Below are 25,340 nucleotides of genomic sequence, written 5' to 3'. Positions count from 1 at the left end.
AATAGTGCTGCAGTGAACATGGAGATATATACATCTTTTTGAGTTAGTGCTTTCTGGTTTCTTTTGGTTTTTTTGGTTTGTTTTTGTTTGTTTTTGGATAAAATGTAGACTTACTGGATCATATGGTAGCTCTATTTTTAATTTTTTGAGGACCCTCCATACTGTTTTTCATGGAATCTGTACCAATTTACATTTCTATCAACAGTGCATAAGGGTCTCTTTTTCCACATCTTCTCTGGCACTTATTTTTTGACTTTGGGATTATAGGCAATCTAACAGGAGTGAGGTGCTGTCCAACTGTGGTTTGGATTTGCATTCCCCTGATGATCAGTGATGTTGAGCACCTTTTCATGTGCCTGTTGGCCCTCCGTGTCTTACTTGGAAAAATATTTAGTTTCTCTGCCCATTTTTAAATTAGATTTTTTTTTTTGCTGTTGAGTTGTATTAGTTTTTTAAAAAAATTATTAATTGAATTCTTTTTTTTGTAAGAGAAAGGAAGGGGGATGAGAGAGAGAAAGAGAGAAAAAGAGAGAGAGAGAGAGAGAGAATCATAGATCTGTTCCTGTATGTGCCCTGATTGGGAATCAAACCTGAAATCTTTGTGTATCAGGATGATACTTTACCCACCCCAGCTACATGGCCAGGGCTGTATGTGTTCTTTTTATATCTTGGATATTAACTCCTTATCAGGAATATGATTTGCAAATATTTTCTCCCATTCAGTATGTTATCTTTACACTTTGTTGATGCTTCCTTGGCTGTGCAGAGTGTTTTAGTATGATGTAGTCCCACTTGTTCATTTTAATTTTTGTTGCCTTTGCTTTTGGTGTCAAATTCAAAACATCATCACTAAGACCAATATCAGGGAGCTTGCTGCTTGGTATTTTTTTCTAGGATTTTAATGACTTCAGGTCATACATTCAAATCTTTGATTCATATTGCGGTTACTTGTGTCTGGTGTAAGACTGGGGTCCAGTTTCATTCTTTTGCATGTTCTGTCCAGGTTCCCTGACACCATTTATTGAAGAGACTGTCCTTTCCCTATAATATATGTTTAGCAGCTTCACCATAAGTTAATTGATCGTATATGTGTGGGTTTATTTTTTGGGTTCTTTATCTGTTCCATTGTTTCATGTCTCTATTTTTCTGCCAATACCATACTGTTTTGATTACTATAGTTTTCTAATATAGTTAGAAATCAGGGCACATGATATCTCCAGCTTTGTTCTTCATTCTCAAGATTGCTTTGGTCTTTTGTGGTCTTTCATGGTTCCATACAAATTTTATGATTGTTGTATTTTTGTAAAAAATGCCATTGAAATTTTGATAGGGGTTGCTTGAACCTGTAGACTACTTTGGGTAATATGGACATTTTAACAACATTAATTTGTTCAGTCTATCAGAGTATCTTTTCATTTATTTGTGTTGTCTCCGGTTTCTTTCTTCAATGTCTTATAGTTTTCTTATAAGTTGTGTTCTAATGTATCAGTCTCTTACCTCCTTGGTTAAATTTATTCCTAGGCACTTTGTTCTTTTGGATGTAATTATAAATAGAATCATTTTCTTAGTTTCTCTTTCTGCTAGTTCATTATTAGTATAGTTGAAATGCAGCATTTTTGTATATTGATTTTATATCCTGCAACTTTACAGATTTTTTTCTTCCTTTCTTAGGGAAAATTCCATTGGAATATTTATGGGAAAATTTAGGGAAAATATCCCATTGGAATATATATATATGTATATATATATTTTATTGTTTAAGACTTTACTCATTTTATTATTTATTTATTTATTTATTTATTCGTTTTAGAGAGGAGGGGGGGGAGGAAGGGGGAGGAGCAGGAAGCCTCAACTCCCATATGTGCCTTGACCAGGCAAGCCCAGGGATTCGAACTGGCGACCTCTGTGTTTCCAGGTTGATGCTTTACCCACTGCGCCACCACAGGTCAGGCAAGACTTTACTCATTTTAGAGAGAAGACAGAGAGAAGGAGAGAAGGAGCAGGAAGCATCAACTTCCACATGTGCCTTGACCAGGCAAGCCCAGGGTTTTGAACTGGTGACCTCAGTGTTCCAGGTCGATATTTTATCCACTGCACCACCACAGGTCAGGCTCCATTGGAATATTTTTAACGAAAAATATTTCATTGCATGTGTATACCATATTTTGTTTATTCATCACTGATGGACATTTAGGTTACTTCTACCTTTTAGCTGTGAATAATGCTGCCATGAACATAGTTGTACAAGTATCTGTTAGAGAGGCCTTGCTTTCAGTTCTTTGGGGTATCTATCCGGAAGTAGAATTGCTGAAGCATATGGAATTATTTTTAATTTTCTTGAGGGATTGCCATACTGTATTTTCACAGTGGCTTTTTCATTGTACATTCAATCAGCAGGGCAAACGGTTTCAATTTTTCCATATCCTTGCCAACATTTATTTTCTGGTTTTTTTTTCATAATAGCTATCCTAATGGATGTGACTAGATCAGATTTATACTATGCTCTGATGTACTTTAGGGATTCCATGAATCTCCTTGGTGGTTCCCAAACTCCCCTGACCTCTGTTTTACAAATTGCTCTTCTGTTTGCATTCCTATGGAGAAGGATTTTATGGCAAAAATGTTTGGCAAACCATCACACTGCAGGATCTCTAGGGTATCTTCCTGCTTGAAAAGTCAATGGTTTTGAGTATTTGTAAGTGATAAACACGAACAACAAATGCTTTTGGCTATCTCTGACGTCGGCAGTAGATGAGAAATGAAGGTGCCTCGGTTTCCCCTGTGTTGGAGGGAGTGAGCTTATGTGTCTGTGACTAACCCTTGACCTGACTCACACAGGTGTCCCTCAGAGAGGGATGTAACGCAGGGCCTGCCTGCTTCTGGCCTTGCCCACAGCCCCTCTGATAAAACATACAGGACACAGTCACATGTTGGAGGGAAGTTAGCACGAGTCCACTCACGAAGACGCAGGAGAGTCTGCTGCCCAGCAGTGTCCCCCACTCTCCCTTTCGCCTGCCATCTCAACTCGCTGTGCCAAAACCGGGTTGATCTCACCAAGATAACAAACTGCTGTAGCATTTTTATTTTTTACTTGGCAGTTGACTGAAGACTTGGGTTATTAACTCTTTTCTTTCTATCCTTTTCAAACTAATATTTTTCATAAATCTTAAATAACTTGAAGGTATGTGAAGTTTGTTAAGAGTTTCTAGCAACAAAACCAATCGTGATTCCTTGAGAACTCATTCCTAAAATAATATATTGAGGCTTTTAAAAAATCGGTGTATTGCCTGACCTGTGGTGGCGCAGTGGATAAAGCATCAACCTGGAAACGCTGAGGTTGCCGGTTCAAAACCCTGGGCTTGCCTGGTCAAGGCACATATGGGAGTTGATGCTTTCTGCTCCTCCCCCCTTCTCTCTCTCTCTTTCTCCCCTCTCTATAATGAATAAATAAAATCTTAAAAAAATTTTTTTTAATTGGTGTATTATTCATGCATATTCAGTGTCACCCTCTGTGCTAGACGTTGGGTTGGGTGAGTCCTGAGTAGCTCACTGTCCAGAGGAAGAAGCACAAATATGAAGAACCAGCTGTAATAAAGGCACAGATTGCCTACCTTTCTGTCATATGTGGGATGTGATCTGATATAGATGAAAGTTTTGGTGGTTTAAACACTTATGACATACAGGATATGTCTTCTTATGGTAAAGAAAAAGGGACGTTAAAACGTTTATGTAGGAAGAGAGATATGTACATATTGTACTACATATGTATATGACACTATGATTCACTGGAACTGTGGCGAGCTGCAGACGGGGGTGCAGAACCACGCTACGTTGGGGTAGGGGTGATAGCACCTTCAGAGTCTGCAGAGTATTTTGGAAAGTCTCCGGGTGTTATGTTGAGTTCATCATCAAGAGTTGGTGTTGGTTAACTTTTCCTCTTTAATACCTGAAATTTCTCCTACTTACTGGATATTTAATGACCTTTTCACTGAGATTTGTGAGATTTTTACAACATGAAATAGCTGTGTGTCATGTCCTAGGAAGTGGGCCACCTTTATTACATAGCTGAGTGGCCATGGGTGGTTCGTTCACATGAGCTCCACGCTCTATTACTTATTTTCTTTTAGTGTTTGAAGTTCTGTATGAAAGATCTGCTATATCTGTAAATCATTAGAGGCACAAGAGGAAGTTGGGAGAGGTTTCACTAAAGCAGGGGTCTGGAACCTTTTTGGCTGAGAGAGCCATAAACGCCACATATTTTTAAATGTAATTCTATGAGAGCCATACAACGATCCGTGTACGTTAGGCATTATCCAATAAAAATTTGGTGTTGTCCCGGAGGACAGCTGTGATTGGCTCCAGCCACCCGCAACCATGAACATGAGCGGTAGGAAATGAATGGATTGTAATACATGAGAATGTTTTATATTTTTAACGTTATTATATTTTTTATTAGAGATTTGTCTGCAAGCCAGATGCAGCCATCAAAAGAGCCACATCTGGCTCGCGAGCCATAGGTTCCCGACCCTGCACTAAAGCAGAGATAGCTGTGCTGGATTATGAAAGATGAGTTGGAGTCCCCAGGCAGCAGTGAGGGAGAAGCTTCCCGGTGGTGGAACTGCATAGCAGGGGCGTGCACTAGCACAGAAGGGGGTTGTGACATGGCTGGAGACAAGTACAGGCTCAGGCTTCTACACTCCAAAGCATTTGGTATTTAGCAGTTATTCATTGGACCATGCAAGGCATGTGAGAAAGTACTAGAGGATAGAAAGACCAAATCAATTTCTGCCATTACAGGATTTTAAATCTAAGAGCAGGGATTGTTAGACAAAGATCCAAATAACACAGTTTAGTTTGCTATAACTTATTATTATTATTATTATTTAAATTAAGTGAGAACAGGGGAGGCAGAGCAGCAGACTCCTGCATGCACCCTGATCGGGATCCACCCAGCAAGCCATAAGGGGCGATGATCTCCTCATCTGGGGCCTGGCTCCACTGCTTGTGCTTGGCAACCAAATTATTTTTAGCACCTGAGGGGGAGACCACCAAGCCATCCTCAGCACCTGGGGCCAACTGCTCTAATCAATTGAGTCATGGCTATGGGAGGAGGAGGAGAGAGAGAGCAAAAGAGAGAAGGGGGAGGAGTGGAGAAGCAGATGGTTGCTTCTCCTGTGTACCCTGATTGGGAATCAAACCCGGGACATCCACACACCGGACTATTCTCTACCTCTGAGTCAACTGGCCAGGGCCACTTTGTTATAACTTATAAATAAAAGCAGTAAAAATCTAGCTCTGAGGTTTCAAAAAGAGGAACAAGTACATTCATTGGGGGAAGGGAGCTTCATTCGTGAGTGTAACATTTTAAATGGGCCATTAATAATGGATAGAATTTCTTTGGACAGTAAGGGCAAAGTTAAAGGAAAAATGTTCAACCAGACTGTGACCCTCAAAGTTGGTACCATTAATGAAGGTCAGGACGAATTGGTTTCAGCTCAAGATGATGACTGTAGTTTAGGACAGAACATGTTGGTTTCTGGCACAGTTGGAATTATGAGGATGATTGAGATTCCAGAAGGAAAGAAAGTAGAGACAGAAGAAAAGAATATTGAAAGCAGAATCCTGAAAGATACCTTTGTTTAGAGGCTGAGAAAATTAAGAGAAGTCAGTTAATATGGCTCAAATGAATAGATAGAGATAAGAAATTGAAGTTTCAGAAAGGAAGCCCTAGTTGGCAGTGTGTAGGCTATACAAGATGGAGCCAAAGACAGCATTGGCTTTAATAATCAGAAGACATTGATAAGTTGCCTTTGATTGCAGCCAGCAGTGGTGGTGGGGAACCGTGGTGCTAGGGTTTATGATGCATGGCTCAGGAGAGAGTGGAAGCACCTAATGTAGTGACGAAAGCATCAGCTAACTAGCATCGTGTGCCCTGTGTTGGTCTGAGCCGTTAACTTCTTTAATCCTCACAAGAAACCTGTGAGACAGGTACTGCTGTTCTCCCTTATTACAGGTCAAGGAACCACATGTAGAGAGGCTGCATCACTTGCCCAAAGTCACACAGTAAGTGGCTAAGCCCAGGTTTAGACCTAGGAAGTCCGGTTCTGGAACTGGTGCTCCACATGCCACTGTGCCACCCAAGAACAGAGGGACCTTGGTGGTCAAGCAAAGGCCAGCATCAGCTGTCTAAGGATGTTGTGCCCTCCCCCCTTTCCTTACTTTCTTTTTCAAATGAAGAGAGATCCCAGCCTCTTTGTAGAAATGTAAGGACATGGAAGGGAAAACCTGAGAGGGAAAACCAGAGAGGCAACATATCTTGGGATCAGAAGGTATAAACTCAAAAACAAGATAAAATAATTTATTTTAGGAGGCTATACCTGGGTCCAGTATTAGGCTTCAGACCCTGGCAAAAGGAGGAAGGAGACTGCCTAGAATAAAAATAACAAGTTATTGTGATATGTCAAAAACCATTCTGGGTGTTTAACATGAATGGACTCATTTAATCCTCCTAACAACCCTACTGCCCCATTTTTACAAATCAGACAGCTGTAGGCAGGCTCCAGAGTCTGGCCCTTTCTCAGTGCAGAGCTGTCTCAGACTACTCCCTTAGACCCAGCTCTGCCATGCGGGGTCAGGAATAGCCTTCACGGGAGCTCTGGATGCAGGCATCCCTAGCTTCTCGTCCCAGTCACCTCTAGACTGTCAGCTTGCTGTGATAGTGCCTCCCGCAAAGGCTATGGAAGATCAGATGTGATCACTTATGAGGAGTGAAAGCTCTCTGCAGGCTGGGGCTTTGTTTTGTTCACCACCTTATCCCAGGGCCTGGAACAGGCATGGCACAGGTGCTGAGTCAATAGCAGGCAGTCAGTGAAGGAATGAGTATAGCGAGGGGCCAAGCCTGGCACTCCACATGGTGGTTCTCCATCCCTAGGGGAGCGGCAGTGTTGGGGTGGAAGGTCAATGTGCTCACCCCTGAGAAGCCAAGTTTTTTTGCAGTGACCTTGGTGAGAAGCATTTTCTTATAATCTGCATATTCACCCAAACTGTTCAGGGCTTCCCCACTGTCCAGATTGTGTGTATGCTCCAGTACAATTACTGTATCTGGCTGACAGGAAAAACACAGTACTTCTCTTGTCCTGTTCTTTGTGGAGCCAAAAGCAAAGAAGAGACCTAACCACCTGAAGACTTCTGATTTCACTCGGGAGCAGTAACCAGAAACCTATAACCATGAACCACCATTATCTTTCATAGGAATGAGGTTGGCCTCAGTAACAATTAGGGGTAATTCTTACAAGGAAAGAATGAAGACAGAAAAGATAGATTGAAAAGAGATTTGAGGTCAAAAAGTAGAGAAACTGAAGGAACTTGGGTAGAACAGCCCGAGGAGGGAGGAGTTTCCACTTGGAGACCCGGCTGTCTAGCAGAGGAGGAACGGAGCCTGCGCAGACTGACTTAGGCTTTAAGATGAAACAGACATTTGTTAAGGGTTAAGAGAGGTGAGCCTGGACCCTGGAAACTAAGTTGTGAGGTTGTTGCTGGTGAGAAAAATGAGCCCTTAAACCAGGATGCTTTGTGGGACTGAACGAGGGGTGTTGAATGAAGGCTTACCCACTGTGTTTCAGTTTAAATGTTCTTTTGATACTGAACTCAGCATACCTAGCTTTTTTATTAACATTTGATGTTATGGTAACAATAAAGGTTAGATGAGGTCATTGATTTTTTTAAACTACGGTTTTTAAGCTTACTTTGATGCTCAAAATTTCTGTAACTTTTAGCCAGACCTGTGGTGGTGCAGTGGGTAAAGCCTCTACGTGGAAATGCTGAGGTTGCCAGTTCGAAACCCTGGGCCTACCCAGTCAAGGCACATATGGGAATTGATGCTTCCTGCTCCTCCCCCCTTCTCGCTCTCTTTTTCCTCTCTCTAAAAAATAAAAAGAATAAAGTCTTTAAAATTTTTTCTGTAAGTTTTAGAATGATGTGTTTTTGTTTTCATTGATGATCCTAAAATTTTAAGCATCTTCTGGGTGATATGAATGGTTATTTCATCACTAGTGAGATCTGAGACAGCAGTGCCAGTATGTGCATTTACGTTTATTTATTTGTATGATTTGTGCCAAGTGAAATCGTAGCACCTCCTCCAAGAACAGTTTGCCACAGGTTGAAGAAAGAGAAGTGGTGGGAGAGTGGAGCGGCTGCTTGCAGTGAATAACAAGTAACGCTGCCCGAGAGCTGTGACTGCCAGAGGATGAGCCTCACCGTGCTCAGCGCTGTCTTCCTGCTGTGGACAGTGTGTCCCCGGGCGCTGCCTGGGGCTACCGCTATAGGCACAGTGGTAACTATGTCATTGAATCTTCCTGTCCCAGATATCAAAAATAATCTTATTATGTGCTTATCTAGTGCAGGTTTCACTATCTTAGTTACCTCATCTTCAGGAGAACATTGTCCTGGCCAGATAGCTCGGTTGGTTAGAGCTTCGTCCCAAAGTGCAGAGGTTGCCAGTTCAGTCCCCGGTCAGGACACAAACAGGAACGGATCAATGTTCCTGTCTCTCTCTGTTTCTCACTCTATGTTCATCCCTTCCTCTCTTGCTGAAATCAATAAAAAAAGAGAGAGAACAGGCTACAGAACTGTAAAGTGACACTTCATTAAAATTGGCATTGGATGCTTGGAGAATGAGTTCACAAATAAAGGTAAGTGAGATATGATAGATAGGACTGGTGTCTGGCACACGGAAGTAGTCTAAACCGTAGCTGTTACTAGAGATGTCAGACCTCTGTGGACTTGTTAAGGGATTTTTGTCCCTAGGAGGCTCAGGATGTTCCCCAGCATTGTGGCCTGTGGAAAAGAACAGGGGGTGGCCAACTTAAGGGTGGTGGGTCTGAGCCAGCAGCTGACTATCAAAGACCAGTGCAGGGCAAGGCAGATGCAAATGTGGCCAGAGATCAAGGCTAGAAGAGAGCCATCTCCAGGGAAGGGACTGAAACATAGTTGTGCATACAGTGCAGGCCTTGACCGTCAAGAAAGGAATCCAGAAGCAAGTTGTTTAGGAGAGATGTAGCAAGACCCGAGATGTTCAGGAGTCTCAGGCAGAAGGGTGGCCTGACTGGACCTGGCCTGTCCTTGGGGAATTTGGGGAGCGGGAAGAAGAGGGGTGCCTTCCGGATAGTGTTTTCTGGATAATGTCTGGAACTGTCCCCTGGACAGAGAGCAGCAGGAAGACTTTGGACTCTACTGGTTTAAGGACAGAAATTTGCTGGCCTCTCAGTGGTTTGAGGGGATAATTAGCAACCCTGGAGTGGCTGAGAGGGGACAGGGACAGGGATTAGGGCTGACAGAGGCTTTATTATAGAGCAGTGCTTCAGCACATGGGCTGCATATTAGAATCACCTGGGGATGTTTTAAAAATGCCAGTGTGTATGTGCCATCTCTGACCCAGTGACTCAGAATGTCTGCAGGTGGTGCTGGATGGTGGTCAGTTTAATTACTCAGTTGATTGTAATCTGCAGCCAGATTTGAGCACAGATTTTTTTTTTTTTTTTTAGTATTTTACTTACTGATTTTACAAAGGAGGCAGGTCACAAGAAGTATCAACTCATAATAGCTTTACTTTAGTTCATTGATTGCTTGTCATATGTGCCTTGACTGGGCAAAGCCTAGGGCCATGATGGTGAACCTATGACACGTGTGTCAGCACTGACACGCGTAGCCATTTTCGATGACACACGGCCGCACACCAGAGAAGTATGGGACCGCATGCTGAGAAGGACGTTTCATCCTCGGCTCCTGCACAGCCAGGTGCAGGAGCCGAGGATAAAACAGTTGCTGTAGTGTAGACACTCTGTGCCGTAGGTCTGTAGGCCAAAACAACAGAACTCTGGCACAGAGCATCTAGTTCTGGGACTTCCGGTTAGGCCGTTAGGGGATCTTTGACCTCACTTCCAGCCTGCGGAGGATGCATCTCTGGGGGCTCTGTGATCGCCATTACCAGCAACCACATAACCATAGCAACCATCATCCAATCTACTGTTCTGGGGTGTCGTGGATTTCTAATTGACCATCATTACTGAGATAAGTGAGGGGGAGGCTGGAAGAGGCAAGGGCCTGTGCTATGGGTGCTGTTTCCCACCATTAGAAATAGTGGCAGCCATCTTAATTTACATAAGATGCAACTTGTAGAATTTCAAGACAGCATCTGGGCTCAGGTGTTTGTCGACTTGAGGTCAAAGCTTGAGAATCTGGAAAGGTGCTACTTGGAGAATCAAGAGGAGTACCACTACGAACAGGAAACTTGGAATGCTTGGAACTGATTACCAGACACTTTAGCACCCTGAAAAATACAGCAGTGGCTTTACTCACAGTTTTTCCCTCTACGTACTTTTGTGAGACGTTATTCTCAGCGTTAAGTAATAGCAAAACCAACAAAAGAAACAGATTGACAGATGAAGTTAGTAGCGCTTGCTTGGGCTTGAAGTGTATAAAATACCAACCTTCAATTGAAGATTTAGCCAATGAAATTCAGCAACAAAAAAGTCACTAATAGGCAGGCTAGTTAAAGAATTCCCCCTGCCCCTTATTTATCTTAGTTCACGGCACCCCACACAAGTTAAACAATATCAAGACCAACAAAAGAAACCGACTGACAGATGAACAAAGAAGTCAACTAAACAGGTAAGTTAAATAATTAGTTTTTGGTTTATTAAATAGTTATATATTACAATTATACATTTTTGTTATTTAAAGTATAAATATCGCAAAATTATGGTGTTTTTTCTCAAAGTGACACACCACCCGAGTTATGCTCGGTTTTTTGGCGAATTTTGACACACCAAGCTCAAAACATTGCCCATCACTGGCCTAGTGTTTCAAACCCATGATCTCAGCATTTCAGGTTGACACTCTATTTACTGTGCCACCACAGGCCGGGCAGCACGAATCTTAAAGCACCAATATCAGCGTTTGATTCTAAATCTTAGTGTTTCAACCCTGTGGGGCAGCTGTGTTAGGCTTGCTCACTGGTGTACTGGCTGCAAGCCCTTTGCCTGATCGGTGCGTGAGCATGTGGCAGTGCCACGTGTGTTTGGCCTGTATAAGGCTATGGGTGCTTGTCTCAGGGGGGTTGCGGTTGCACAGATTGTCTGCCCGCCACTGTGAGAGGCCATTTTGCTGTTTGTCTGCCTGAGAGGCAGTTTCCCCTGCCTGTGTGCTTGTCCCGCTGTTGTGAGACTTGATTAAATGGAATGGCTCAACACTTTCTGGCTCCACAGTTTCTCTACGGTCTGCCTGAATCCAGTGTGAACCTGTCTGGCCTTGGCCACCAGCATTACAAACCCAGAGTTTGATCCCTTGGGTTTGGAACGGAGTCTGAGAAAGTGCATTTCTAACAAGTTCCCAGGTGGCCTTGGTGCTGCTGGTCCAGATCCCACACTTTGCGAACCTATGTCCTAGAGTCTTTAGGATCTTTAATGCCCACACGGAAACTGTCATTTGTGTGTGTAGGTGTTCTTATTTGTTAAGTCATTTTTGCTGTGGATAGGACTGTGATTTGATTGACCTGAAGGTTGTTTATGTTGTTATAAACTGTGGGACTTTGGAAATGTTACATAACCACGTCAGGGCCTAGTTTTCCCATCTACTGAATTGAATGTGATGCCAGTTTGATAAGGACTGCAAAGGTGTATTAGTTAAGATTTTAGTGTGTTTTGTTTTGTTTGCATGTTTGTTTGTTTTGAGAAGAGGGGAGATAGTAAGACAGATTCCCACATAGGTCACAATCAGGATGCACCCAGCGATCCCTGTCTGGGGCCAATGCTCAAATCAACCAATCTATTTTTAACACCTGAGGCTGACACACTGGGACCAACCCAGCTATCCTCAGCGCCTGGGGCCAACTCTTGAACCAGTTGAGGCACTGGCTGCGAGAGAGGAAGAGGGAGAGAAGCAGATGGTTGCTTCTCTTGTGTGCCCTGACTGGGAATTGAACCTGAGACATCCATATGCCAGGCTGACTGGCCAGGGCCAGACTTTTGTTTTGGGAGGAAATGACATGCAGTTATTTAGGAGGAATTTTTATTGTTATTATCACCTGTGTCCATCATAGTTACTAAGTGAGGCAAGGGGAAAAAAGAAGATACAAAAAAATCAATAACATGAAGTTTCTGCAAGTTAGTACTTTATCATTATTGTATATTGAAATCTGGTTGTCTCAGCAGATGAGGTAGCATTCCTTGTGCTCCTCTGACCAGGTAACTAAGTTACAAGAAGACAAGTTCTGGAGCCAGGCAGTCTTGGACCTGGCTTCACAGCCTCACAGCTGAGTGACCTTGGACGAGTGAGTCCTCCTCTCTAATTCTGTGTTTGTAAAATGGGGATGATGTCTTCTTCAGCAGGGTTGTTGGATTGATCAGAGGTAGTACTGGAATATACAAATATGTGTCCGGCCCATGGTAGGTGCTCAGTACATGACACCTCTTATTTTTCCTGCATTTGGCTCTTTTCTTTTGAAAGGTTTATGTCCTTTCTGTTAATTGAGGGTAGATAAAGACTGTTGCCTCTATAGGCTTTCCCAGCTCTCAGGGAGAAGTAAGACAAACAGCTTAATAATTCCAAAAGAAATGAGCTAGCCTGTATGGGGACTGTGGCTGTCTAGCCATGCCTATGGCTGCCTCAGCTTTTTGAGCCATTCTGGGATAAGTTACGCAGCTGTCAGGTCAAACAGAGATTGGGGGTGGGGGTTGGGAAAGGGACAGACTGCTTGCATCCTGAATCTATCTCTGTGGTAGGCCATTTAGACGTATAGGTATGAGAGGATTACCAACCTCATTTGGAATAGATTAATAGAATCAAAGAATATTGGGCCCCATAATCCTATGGATATTTTATTAAGCATCTAACATGTACCAGACAGTAACCTAGAAGTCCTTCATTCATCACTGATTCATTCAGAAACTATGCACTGAGTGCTCACTGTGGGCCAGGCACTGGGGTTTGCAACGATGGAGTTGCTCTCAGGATGTTGCTGACCTTATATCCTTAGGCCAGTGGTTCTCAGAGTATGCACCAGGGCACACTGGTGCACCCTAGAATATTTCTAGGTGTGCCCTATGGTGTTCCAGAGAAATATGTGCCTGTTGGGGACCAAAAAACCAACAGGGTTTTTGGAGTTTAGATTTTTGGGGGACAGAAGTGTGGGGAATTGGTTGTAAGCTGACAGTCTACCCAGCCCCCCACCTCACTTGCCTGATTAGGTTGCAGAAGGCTGTTAAGCTGTGGTGCTGGATTGTTTACACTACCCCCATGTTCCCCGGAAAGACTGGAGGCAAGTTTCTTCTATCCTTTGTTTGGTGTCAAGTTAAGATGATATGTATGGTGGAGGTTTTCTGCACTCAACACAATTAAGAGTAAAAAGAGAGGAATTCTTCAATGTATTGATGAGGAAATGAGAGTTTGCCTTTCGAATATATGGCCGAACATTGAAGAACTCGCTAGGACACATCAGGCTCATGTTTCTCATAAACACAAGAATGAAAAATCTTAACACATTTACACCGGGACCTGCCAAATTTACTAAATCTTACTAAGAATGTATCTATATATATATAAAGATAACTTTTTTGTCATTTTTTTGTTTTTTAACCCCTCTATTTTATAAATTCTAAAAAGCATAACAAAAAATATAACATAAAAATGTTTTTAAAGTCAGAATAAATTTAATTTTGTTGTGTTTATTTCATTTAATTACCAAAAAGAACACTTGGACTTTATATATTTTTTTTAATATTTGACTTAATTATTATAACATATTTCTCAGAAATTTGTATATAGTGCGCCTACAATTATTTGTAGGATTTTAAATGCACCTGACTTCAAAAAGTTTGAGAACCACTGCCTTAGGGTATGCCTGCAAAAAGCGATTGCAAGGTACTTGAGCATTAGGTTGGGTTGCTCTCTGCAGGTGGTGGAATGAAAATGCTGCTATAACTTGAAATCACTTGGAATTATGCTATAATAGTAGTTTATTGCTATGCGTAATTTTGGACTGCACCATAGAGTTCCACTGTAAAATCGCAAATATTTCAAGGAGACTTAAAAATATTTCTTCTTTTTTGTTGAATTTATTGGGGGTGACATTGGTTAATAAAATTATATAGGTTTCAGGTGTAGAACTCTGTAATAGATCATCTGTGTATGTGTATATATATATTAAGATTTTATTTACTGTTTTTATAGAGAGAGGAGGCGGGGGCGGGGAGCAGGGAATGAGAAGGAGCTGCTTCACTCTAGTGGTTCATTGGTTGCCTGCTGTATGTGCCTTGACCGGACAAGCCAGGGTTTCGAACCAGCGACCTCGGTGTTCCTTGTTGGCGCTCTGCCCACTGTGCCGGTGCCACCACCAGCCAGGCTTCTCTGTACACTATGTTGTGTGTTCACTACCCAAAGTCAAGTCTCCTTCCATCACCATGTATCCTCCCTACACCCTCTTCTGCCTCCTTCCACACCCCAAAATTTCTCTTTTTGGCCTGTACTTTCTCAGTTCAGGCCAACCATATCCACTTTGGGTTGAAACAGGGAGGTCCTTTTGCTCTTAGAATGACAACACCGTAAGAGTTTCTCTGTATTTACCTGAAGCTTTGTGAATTAACCAAGGAAAAGCTAAAGTAGAAAATGTTTACAAAAATAAAACAAAACAAAGCAAAACAAAAAACCTGCCAGGGATATGCATTTAAGACCCTAAGAGTATTGCCTTGTCACTAGACCAGGAATACCACTTGAGACTTTTGGGGGGGTCCAAAATGATAGAAAGTGCTCCTGTGACTTGAGATGGGGAGAAACGTGGGCTCAGTCCCCGCAGGAGCTGCTGCCTTCAGCCGGGGAGGCACTGTGGCCGGGGACACTGCAGGACAAGAGCGTGGTCACTGACACACTGCGGAGAATCTGTCTTCTTCCTCTGTTAAGTTTGGCCACTGCTTATTACACCTCTTTGGGTGAGATGGGGAAATGAACAAATCTTACACATTCTGTCACTTTCACATGGTCACCTAACATGTGCACCTTGCTCTCTTGAACATTACCTCGAATTAGTTCGTTGTTTTTTGGCTACTGTCTACATAGGTTTGTTGTCCGTGGAGTGCTTGTTCAGACCCAGGAGGAAGCCTGGTAGTGACTGAAGAGCCCAGTCTTCTTGCAGGGGGGCAGGGGCAGTTTACCAGGGGACTGGATAGGAGTGGGTCGTCAGCATTTAGGCTGAAATGCCTTTGGCTGTGTTTTCTCCTGGTTGAATTTTATTGTTTCTGTAATATGTATGTCTCTTGGTGTACTTGAATATTTGAGGGTGCTTCCTTTCTAGGTTCTGCTTACAATTTTAAAAACAGTAATCATAGGATAGCACTGTGGCTCATTTGCAACAAAAAGATGTCCTATGACTATCACAAACAGGATGATGATAACTTTGCAAGTGGCCTTCTAGGAAAAAGATGCGATGTCACTTCCCTGGCTTGTCCTGCCCCTCTTTAAGGTAAATACGGTATCAAGTGGGAGAGGCTGGCCCACGCTGGGCTAGCTGTACTCGCCCCCAGCCTTCTGCGCTCTGCTGCCCAATAGGATCCCTCACCAGGGCGGTTTTTATTTTATTTGACAAAGTATGTATGGAACCTTATATTGTTTTTCATACTAAGTGAAATTACAAAGACAATAAGTAAAAAGGCACTGTCCCCCCCCTTCCCTCAGCCTTGGCTCATTTAGTACCAGATGTACTTGAACTCCCCCTCCCCCCAACACCTTGGGTGCAAAAAAGCCTGAATGATGCCTGCTGGGGGGAGGGGGGAGGTGACCACTGGGAAGCTGAGGGATTCTGTCAGGCCTAGCGGGGATGATCTAAGTCAGAGGTTAAAAGGAACAGAACCGTGTGCCCTGGCCAGCTGGCTCGGTTGGTTAGAGCATTGCCCTGAAGCACAGGGGTTGCCAGTTCCATCCTGGGTCAGGGCACGGTCAGGGCACGGTCAGGGCACGGTCAGGGCATGAGCAGGAACAGATCGATGTTCCTGTTTCTTTCTCTTTTTCTCTCTCCCTTCCTCTCTCTTTCAAATCAATATTTTTTTTTAAAGGAGCAAATGGTGTCATTCCAAAGGGACTGTCAGAATAGAAGACCCAAAACAAAAATGGGAGGTTCCCAAGCCAGCAACCCTGAGCGCCCCAGCCTTGCAAAGGATGTGCAGTCAGTGGTCACCCCACCTCCTCTCAGCTGCTGCCCTTCCAGGGTGCCAGTCTCAAAGCAGTTTGATTTCATCACCAGCTCCATCTCAAATTTGAGATTTATTGTCTTAGTTTCTGTGTCAGGGTTCTCCACCAACACCCCCTCCCCCACAGGTTTGGTGATTTACTGGAAGGGCTCACAGGACCCAGCCTATATAGTCTACCCTGCATACTGGCTGGTTGTGCAGCTGCAGATTTAACCAACTGCAGATCAGTATTCAGAAAAAATTCCAGAAAGTTGATCACTAAACAATAGAGTATAACAACTGTTTACAGAACAGTTACATTGTGTTAGGTATTATAAGTAACCTAGAGATTATTTCAAGTATCCTGGAGAATGTGCAGTAGTTCTATGTAAATGTTATATCATTTTACATAAGGACTTGTGTGGTCCTCCAGACTACTGCGAGCTACCATTGTCATGTGGAAAAACTGCTCAAGACACAAACTGTTGTCAAGAGAAGAGGGGAGGCAGTCAAGAGAGACTAACCTCCCGAGTCTCCTTCTCCCAGAGCTTTATTGATCAGAAGCAGAACAAAGGTAACTGGATTGCAGGGGAGGAAGGTCAGGGGATACGGGGAAAGAATGACTAATGGACTTCTAGATGATATGGAAAAAGGGCTAGTTTCAGTCACTACATTGATTTTCTTTTGCTAATTAACAAGCACAAAGGGAGGGGCAGTCTATAACCTCTAGGCTCATTTCCTAAAGTGCAATCACATGCATTCCTTTGTGTTTGCACACAGGTCACTCATTCCCACAGTTTCTTGGTGTTTGCATCCAAGAAACCGATTTCTCTGTGTTTGCAGCAGGGGATTACATTCACATCACCATTCACAGTCAGGGTTTTTTAACTAGAGCTCCTTAATCCAAGTTATAGAGTGTCCAAGCTCAGATAGGTGATTCCCTACAGCCTTGGGCATTTGTGGATTCTGATATTCACAGGGGTCCTGGATACAATCCCCTCATGGACACCTGAAACCCAGGGATGACTGTAGTCATATTCATGGCTATAATTTGTTACAGAAAAATGATAAAAAGCAAAATCATCAAGGGAAAATGCTCATGGAGAAAAGTCCGGAGGAGACCAGGTTCAAGTTTCCAGAGTCCTCTTCCAGTGGAGTCACACAGGACTCAATTCCTCCAGTAACAACAACATATGTGAAATGATGTCTACCAGGGACATTCATTAGAAGCCTCGGTTTTGGTCCTGGCTGGTGGACTCAGTGGAAAAGTGTTGGCCCAGTGTGTAGAAATCCCAGGTTCGATTCCTGGTCAGGGCACACAGGAGAAGCAACCATTTGCTTCTCCACCCCTCTTCCCCCTTTTCTCCCTGTTTCTCTCTCCCCCCCCCCCCTCCACACCTCCTGCAGCCATGGCTTGAATGAGCAAGTTGGCCCCAGGCGCTGAGGATGGCTCTATGGCCTCACCTCAGGTGCTAGAATAGCTCAGTTGCTGAGCATTGGAGCAGTGGCCACAGATGGGCAAAACATTGGCTCCAGACTGGGGGAGGGGGTTGCTGGATGGATCCCAGTTGGGGCACATGCAGGAGTCTGTCTCTCCACCTCCCTGCCTCTCACTGGATAAAAACTAAAAAAGAACCCTGGGTTTTTATTGGGGCTGGTCACATAGGCACCCACTGCCTAGCAAGTACCAAAATTCCTAACTCTCGGAAGGAAAGCAGGTATTCAGCAAAAGCCACATTGCACAGAGTCCGGGTGCAGCAAACCGTTCTTATCAGGGAATGATGGGCACCCTCCCCAAATCTGAGCTTCCAACTGCAGCAGGGGTGTGAACAGTCTCAGGCCTGCTGCGCAGTCCTTTGTGCCGTTTCTAAAATTGCTTTTCCGTTTTACTTGGAATTTATTGAATTGGAAGTTCAGATTTGTGTCCAGTGATTTAGGTGTTAGCTAGATGGGGCTTGGTCTGTCAGTATTTAGGGAAAACCGTGATCTGGATCGAGGGTGTTTTGCTTTCTGGACATTGTTTTACTTTGACGGTACTGCCTGCCTGCAGCCTGGGTTTCTGCCCACAGGGCAAGTTGCCTGCCTGCCTCTCTCTTTATCAACAGGACCCGTTCCCACTTCACCCCCTTTACCTTGCCCGCTGGGTTATCAGACTGTGGTCCTGGTAGCGCTTCCCTTTCTTTGTTCTTAGGTGGGCTTAGAGGCATTGGCAGTGCTAACACCATCTCCAGGCCCACAGGCCTACACTGGCAGCTCTCTGGGAAGAAGCAGGGGGAGGGGAGGGGGTGATTGTAATTAACTGTCATTTAAAATCTGTCTTACCATTTCTTTAAGTTGATTTTGAGAGAGACAGAAAAGGAGAGAGAGAGAGGGAGGAGAGAGGTGAGAAGCATCAACTCATAGTTGCAGCACCTTAGTTGTTCATTGATTGCTTCTCATATGTGCCTCGATCAGGGGGTTCCAGCTGAGCCAGTGACCCCTTGCTCAAGCCAGTGAATTTGGGCTCAGGCCAGCGACCTTGGGGTCATGACACTGATCCTGTGCCCAAGCCAGCGCCCCCGCGCTCAAGCTGCATGAACCCGCTTTGAAGTCCAGGGGCCTCAGCATACTGGGTCAATGCGCTGCCCACTGCACCACCGCAGATCAGGCCTGTCTTACCATTTTTAGAAGTATTCTTTGGTAATCTGTGGGATTTGAATCTTTTTGCCTTTGTCTTTTGCTCTTCCGTTTCATTTTCTCTTTTTGGTTTTTTTCTTTGAGTTTTAGTTGCCTGGTTTCACAAGTCTCACATCTAATGGTGGTTTAGAGTTACGTATAGTTCACCCTTGAACAGTGCGGCGGTTGGAGTTGCTGGCCCCTTGGCATGATCAGAGGTCCACATAGAACTTGGAATCCCCCCAAACGTAACCACTGTTGACTGGCAGCCTTACCATTAACATAAACACCCAATTAACTCATAATTTGTATGTTATTTGGATTATATATTGACTTCTTACAATAATGAGCGAGAGAAAAGAAGTGTTATTAAATTCATAAGAGAAAATACATTTGCAGAATTTATGGAAAAAAATCCACATATAAATGGAACTTGTTCAAACCTATGTTGTTCGAGGTTCAGCTGTACATTTCACTGTCGTCTCCAGCCATTCATTCTAGCTGGCCTGTCCCTCTCCTCTGCCCCCTGTTGCCACGAGGCTTCAGCAGGGGTTCCGCAGGGGCCTCTCAGATCTAGGGAGGGCATCTCAGTGCCTGGCCTCTTGTGTCATTTATCGGGCCACATATGTCCTCTTGCTTACAACATTTACATACACTTACAACAGCTGCCTATAATGTACCCGATGATCTATTTTTAGCCACACCAGCTATTCCACAGCCCTGGCCAGAGCTACAGGCACACTGTGATGACATAGGGATTGACTTGTCACTTATTGTGGCTAAACTAAGCTAGTTATAGTCAAACTTGTGGCAGCTTCATGGAACATGCCCTCAGGGTTCAGCGAGGTGGACACGGGGAAGGGAGGGGTGCTCCCAGAGGCCTACTTTCATGGGAGTCGGGTACGAAGTAACCATTGGGGACAAGTCTTTTTGCACTGTTACTAGAGTTTTTTCTTTTTAAAAAGTATTTTATCTATTGCTTTTAGAGAGAGTTGAGAGAGAAAGACACGGGGTGGGGAAGAGTGGGAAGCAGAGACTCATAGTAGTTGTTTCTCCTGTGTGCCTTGACTGGGCAAGCCCAGGGATTTGAACCAGCGTCCTCAGCATTCCAGGTAGACGCTCTGTCCACTGTGCCACCCCAGGTCGGGCCGTAGAGTTTAGAGCCTTACCTTGGGGTGATGTCAGGAGTGCAGAGCAGAGCCGGGTGGAGAGCTGACGGATGCTCGGTTCTGCGGCACGAGCCCCGGGCGGGTGTGGGTGCCTGTGGCGCGGCGCTGGAGCCCTTGAGACGTGGCTAGTGCAGCTGAGGAGCTAAATGGAAAAATGGTTTTTTACAATTACAGTTTTCGCCTGACCTGTGGTGGCGCAGTGGATAGAGCGTCGACCTGGAAATGCTGACGTCGCCGGTTTGAAACCCTGGGCTTGCCTGGTCAAGGCACATATGGGAGTTGATGCTTCCTGCTCCTCTCCCCTTCTCTCTCTCTCTCTCTCTCTTCTTTCTAAAATGAATAAAAAAAAAAAATTCAAAACAAAACAATTACAGTTTTCATTCAGTATGATTTTGTATTAGTTTCAGGTACACAGCATGGTAGTTAGACAATTAGAAACTAAATTTTTCATTTCACTTTATTTCCATTAATTTCAGTGGCCACAGGTCTCCAGTGGCCTTCATGGGGTAGGAGCATTATGGGAAGTAGTTGCGCTGTGGCCCGGAGAACTTCGCTGTGGAAGACAGGCTGGGGGGGGGGGGGGTCGTCGTTCACATAAAGGGTTTGGGCAGCGCTGCTGAGAGCTCTGTGCCTCCTTCCTGTGGCTTACTGTGTGTGCTGAGCCTTTTGAATAGCATGGTGGTAGAGTTCATGTGCAATGCAAAACTCTTTTTTTAACTTCTGTATTTTCTTTCTTTTCTAAACAAAATGACTCTTTTTCTTGCTTTAGGTTGCTGCAACAACTGGCCACACAGTAGTGCTGGTGGACCAGACAGAGGACATCCTGGCAAAATCCAAAAAGGGAATTGAGGAAAGCCTTAGGAAAATAGCCAAGAAGAAGTTTGCAGAAAATCCCAAGGTAATTTCTCAAAACCAGGCCTCTGGCTGCGTCACATTCTTGGGGGGATGGGGTACTGGCCTTTGCTTACTTTTTCTGTTTGTTTATATTAAACTCATTTCTCCTTAGCTTTAGACCACTATAATAACATAATCCTAACCGTGCAGGGGACTCTGGTGAGAAAACGTGAGCAGTAAATAAACACGTTGTTGGGCAGGATCTGAGTTTGAAGAGAGTTTCTGCGGGTGGTGAGCTCATCCTGTGCACTGAGAGTGTGGGATTGAGTAACACCTGTTTCGTTACAAGGATGGATGAGGGAGAAACAGGAAGGTAACTGCTGTACTTGCAAGGTAAAGAGAGAATGAGACAGTAAGCACTATAGATAGAGTCATTGGATTGCTTAGGTAACATCTTGTGCCTACTCTTCACGTACGCGCTGGAGAGGAGAAGGCAGAGCGCATCCTGGCCCTCCAGCAGCAGAAGAGGTGCAGGAACTTGACTCCCAGGAGGTCAGGAACTCTGGCTTACTGACTCATTTTTAGAAATGCTGCAGAAGTCAACCCAGTGGATTTTTGTTTACCTCTGTCACCTTGTTAAAGTTGCTTAGGATCGATTTCCTTGGGCCATACATGGAAATTCTCTCCACGTGCAGGTAGGACTTTTATTGTTTTTCATCTGAGGTGTCCCAGGGATGTGTTTAGTTACCTTTAAAAAAAATTGTTTTATTTTGGTAAAATATATATAAGATAAAATTTGCCATTTTAATCATTTTAACTCAGTGACTTGAATTACATTCGCAAGGATGTACAATCTTCACTGCTGTCTCCAAACTTTTTCATCTTTCCAGACAAACCGTACCCGTTAAACAGTAATTCCCGTTCCCTTCTCCCCTCAGTCCCTGTTAACCTCTAATCTTTCTGTCTGGATTTGCCTATTTTAGCGTCCTCATATGAGTGAAATTATACAGTATTTGTCCTTTTTTGACAGATTTCTTTCATTTGATGTAATTCTTCATGGCTCATCCATGAACTTCATTCCTTTTTGAGACTGAACACTGCTCATAACACATTTTGTGTATCCATTTATCTAGCAATGGATACCTGGCTGTTTTCACCTTGTGACTATTACGAATAACGCTGCAGTGAACCTTAGTATACTGTCTGTTCAAGTCCCTCTTTCAGCCCTTCCAGTTATGTACCTAGAAGTAGAACTGCTGTGTTACAAGGCAACACAATGTTCGGATTTTTGAAGAACCAACAAACTTTTTTCCATAGTGACTTCACCATTTTACATTCCCACCCCCAAATATGAAGGTTCCAAATACACTCTACATCCTAGCCAACACTTGTTATTTTCCTCTTTTTAAAAAATAAAAATAAAAACTATCATAGGAGTTGTGACAGTATCTCATGTTTTGGGTTTGCATTTTCTTAATATCTAGTCACCTTTTAAAAATCAGACGGATGGGGTAGATATCGTTTTCTAAGTGAATCTGAACCCAGATACCCCGCATTTTTTACTGTTTACTCTGCAGATTTCTGCAGACGTCTGTCCCCTGTGGGCAGGGACCAGGCCCCATCCTGAGTGTTAGTAGATCCCCTGTGCCAAGTGACTGAGCTCGGAGGGTGGCTCCGCAGGAGTCTCGTCTCCTGATGTTTCTCACCTCTGCCAGGGACCTGCTCTGAGGAGGGCCATGCCATCTTCAACCTGTCGGGCTGACATACTTTATTTACCTAGCTGTGCTGACTAGTATAGGAGCACTAGTCACAAGTGACTGTTGAGCACTTGACATGTGACTAGCCCAAACTGAGTTATGCTGAAAGTGTAAAACAGACACTAGATTTCAAAGGCTCAGTAGGAAAAAAGAATATAAAACATCTAAATTTTTAAAATATTGATTACATTTTGAAATAATACCTTAGATAGATTTGGTTCAATAAAAATTTTACCTGTTTCCATTTTTTAAAATACGGCCAATAGAAATTTTAAAATTACCTGTCATCTCAGGTTATAATTCTACTGAACAGCTCTGATAGTTGGCTCCGGGGTGATGATTTGGAAACCTTTGCTGATTATGACCATTTTGATGCCCTATGGGCAAATTACCTCTTGAAACCAAAGGCAGTCGATAGTGGACCGTGTGTGTCTGCAGAGTTGCAGTGAGGCCGAGATGGAACTGGAGGCTCTCTGAGAGCAGAGGCTGTGTCTGGCATGTTTTTGAAACACCAGTTTCTGGCCTGTGAAGGTCAGTGATTATTTGATGAATGAATGCTGAGTTTGGCTTTCTTACTCTCCGTTGCCTTTACTCGGCCCCGCCCTCCCTCCTGTGAGAGGGGAATAGTCAGCACTGCCTCCCAGACTAATGGGTGGTCCTGAGCTCAGCATTCACCCTGTTCTGGAAGGACACATTACAGGCTCCCTGGAACAGAACGTGGCAGCTGTCACTACGGGAACAGATACAACAGGCCAGTACAGGTACTGTGAACAGACAGCTTAGTAAACAGAGTGGAGCTAGCAGAGCTGGCCAGAGCTTCGGGGGTTACTTCCTGCACACAACAGTGGTAGTGGACCAACAGTTGGGATTGTTCACAGCCATATTCTTGCCTTGGTGTCTAAACCACATGGAGAGGTTGCCTCAAAGCAGAAACATGGGGAGTTTTATTTCTCAGAACTTCAGGTGTATTCAAGTCGTATCTGGGGTGTATAGGCCTGTTCTCACCCCCTTCTTTCCTCGCCTGAGCAGCAAATCACACCCGTTTGCTGGTGAGCTCAGTGCCTGTTCTCCTTCCTCCCCCTGCAATAGGCAGGCGATGAGTTTGTGGCGAAGACCCTGAGCAGCATATCGACCAGCACGGATGCGGCAGCTGTGGTCCACAGCACGGACCTGGTGGTGGAGGCCATCGTGGAGAATCTGAAGGTCAAGGATGAGCTCTTCAGGAGGCTGGACAAGTTTGCTGCTGAGTACGTGGCCCTGGCCTTCTTCCTGGGTCTGAGGGCTTCCTCCCAGGCTTGGGCTTTGCTCACATTAAGCCTACTTCTCCTTCTATACCCCCCCCCCCCATTTACTTCCTGAGGCTTGGACTGCCCTGATCTGATCCCAGTCCCCAGATGAGGATAGAATTTCCTGCGTTAAATGGAGGGTCTGTGCAGGGACAGGCCTCTGTCTCTTACAGCATCTGGGTCATGGGCCCTCCAGGCTAGAGGATGGAGGAGGCCTGGGCGTGTCCTTCGGTGTCTACCAAGGAACTTCAGAGCATCTTCACGTGTCCCCTTATTTGGGTGGAACACACAGAATGGTGTCAGTGAAGGGGGTGCCTCTGTCTACACAAAGTTTCCAGGATTCTCCTGGTTTGAGCTTTATCTGTATTAAATTAAAACTGTCTTGTATGCTTTAAAGGAACATTAAGTTCTCATCAGGTTTCTGGCAAAGGCGGGAAGAGGACAGGCAGCCCCGTGAAGGTCTGGCACACAGGTGCCTGGGGCTCAGGACTCTGTGCTGTCACAAGCTTGTGCTTCGTGCAGCTGAGTCCTCAGAGCCTGGAGGCTTCTGTTGTGCTTGGCTGTTGGCGTTGGGTTATTGTGACACCTGACTGTCCCATTCATGTTCTCCTTCTGTTTTGTCTGGCCACACTTCACCATTCCTGGTTATAACTGAGAGTCAGGATAAGACTATGACATAGTAATTCTTAGGCAGCCATCAGTGAGTGGTGGGTAAAGAGAGACCCCTGCATGTGAGCCTGCTGGAATGTCAGCCCTTAGAGCTCCATGGCCTGGTGTTTGGAGAGGCCCTGCCCCTAACAAAGAAGAGAGACTTATCTTTCTGCTGCCTGTCTGCCACTCTGCTGGTCTGCATCCTCATGTTCTGTACAGTGGCGTTTAGGGCTGCAGAAACGTCTGACAGAACCTGACGGCTCTTGGTAGGGGTGTTGGCTCACGAGTGAGCAGGGAGCCCTCAAAGAAACCAAGCACTTGCCCCAGGAAAGGGAGAATAACCAAGTAGTTTGGCCTATATTGAAATGTTGCCAACCCTAGTACAGTGGTTAGCAAACTGCGGCTCACGAGTCACATGAGGCTCTTTGGCCCCTTGAGTGTGGCTCTTCCACAAAATACTACGTGCGGGTGCTACCTTGATAAGGAATGTACCTACCTATATAGTTGAAGTTTAAAAAATTTGGCTCTCAAAAGAAATTTCAATTGTTGTACTGTTGATATTTGGCTCTGTTGACTAATGAGTTTGCCGACCACTGGACTAGAGATAGTGACAGGTCTGACTGCTGTCTATCTCAGTGTTGAATAATGGAAGGACCAACTCTAGGGAAAGTGGGAGGGCCTGGGGCCAGCCGCCACCTCTTCCCTCTCATTATGCACCACCATGAAGCCTTTCTGGGTCTTAGTTTTATCATCTGTAATTTGAGTTGAGGGCTT

At 44.4% G+C, this 25,340-nt stretch overlaps 1 protein-coding gene across 1 annotated transcript in view; it reads left to right on the top strand.

The window, feature by feature from the left end:
- HADH (hydroxyacyl-CoA dehydrogenase) overlaps positions 1 to 25,340 on the top strand; it is a 56,006-nt gene that overhangs the window by 11,012 nt on the left and 19,654 nt on the right. The window contains exons 2-3 of the mRNA XM_066280788.1: positions 20,808 to 20,936; positions 23,719 to 23,876. Of these exons, the coding sequence (XP_066136885.1) occupies positions 20,808 to 20,936; positions 23,719 to 23,876 (287 nt within the window). The remainder of the gene's footprint in view (positions 1 to 20,807; positions 20,937 to 23,718; positions 23,877 to 25,340) is intronic.

The sequence above is a fragment of the Saccopteryx bilineata genome, chromosome 5 (genome assembly GCF_036850765.1).
Source record: "Saccopteryx bilineata isolate mSacBil1 chromosome 5, mSacBil1_pri_phased_curated, whole genome shotgun sequence".
In the NCBI taxonomy this organism is placed as follows: domain Eukaryota; kingdom Metazoa; phylum Chordata; class Mammalia; order Chiroptera; family Emballonuridae; genus Saccopteryx; species Saccopteryx bilineata.
Note: the sequence above shows the minus strand (reverse complement) of the source record. Positions and strands in the feature narration are given on the sequence as shown.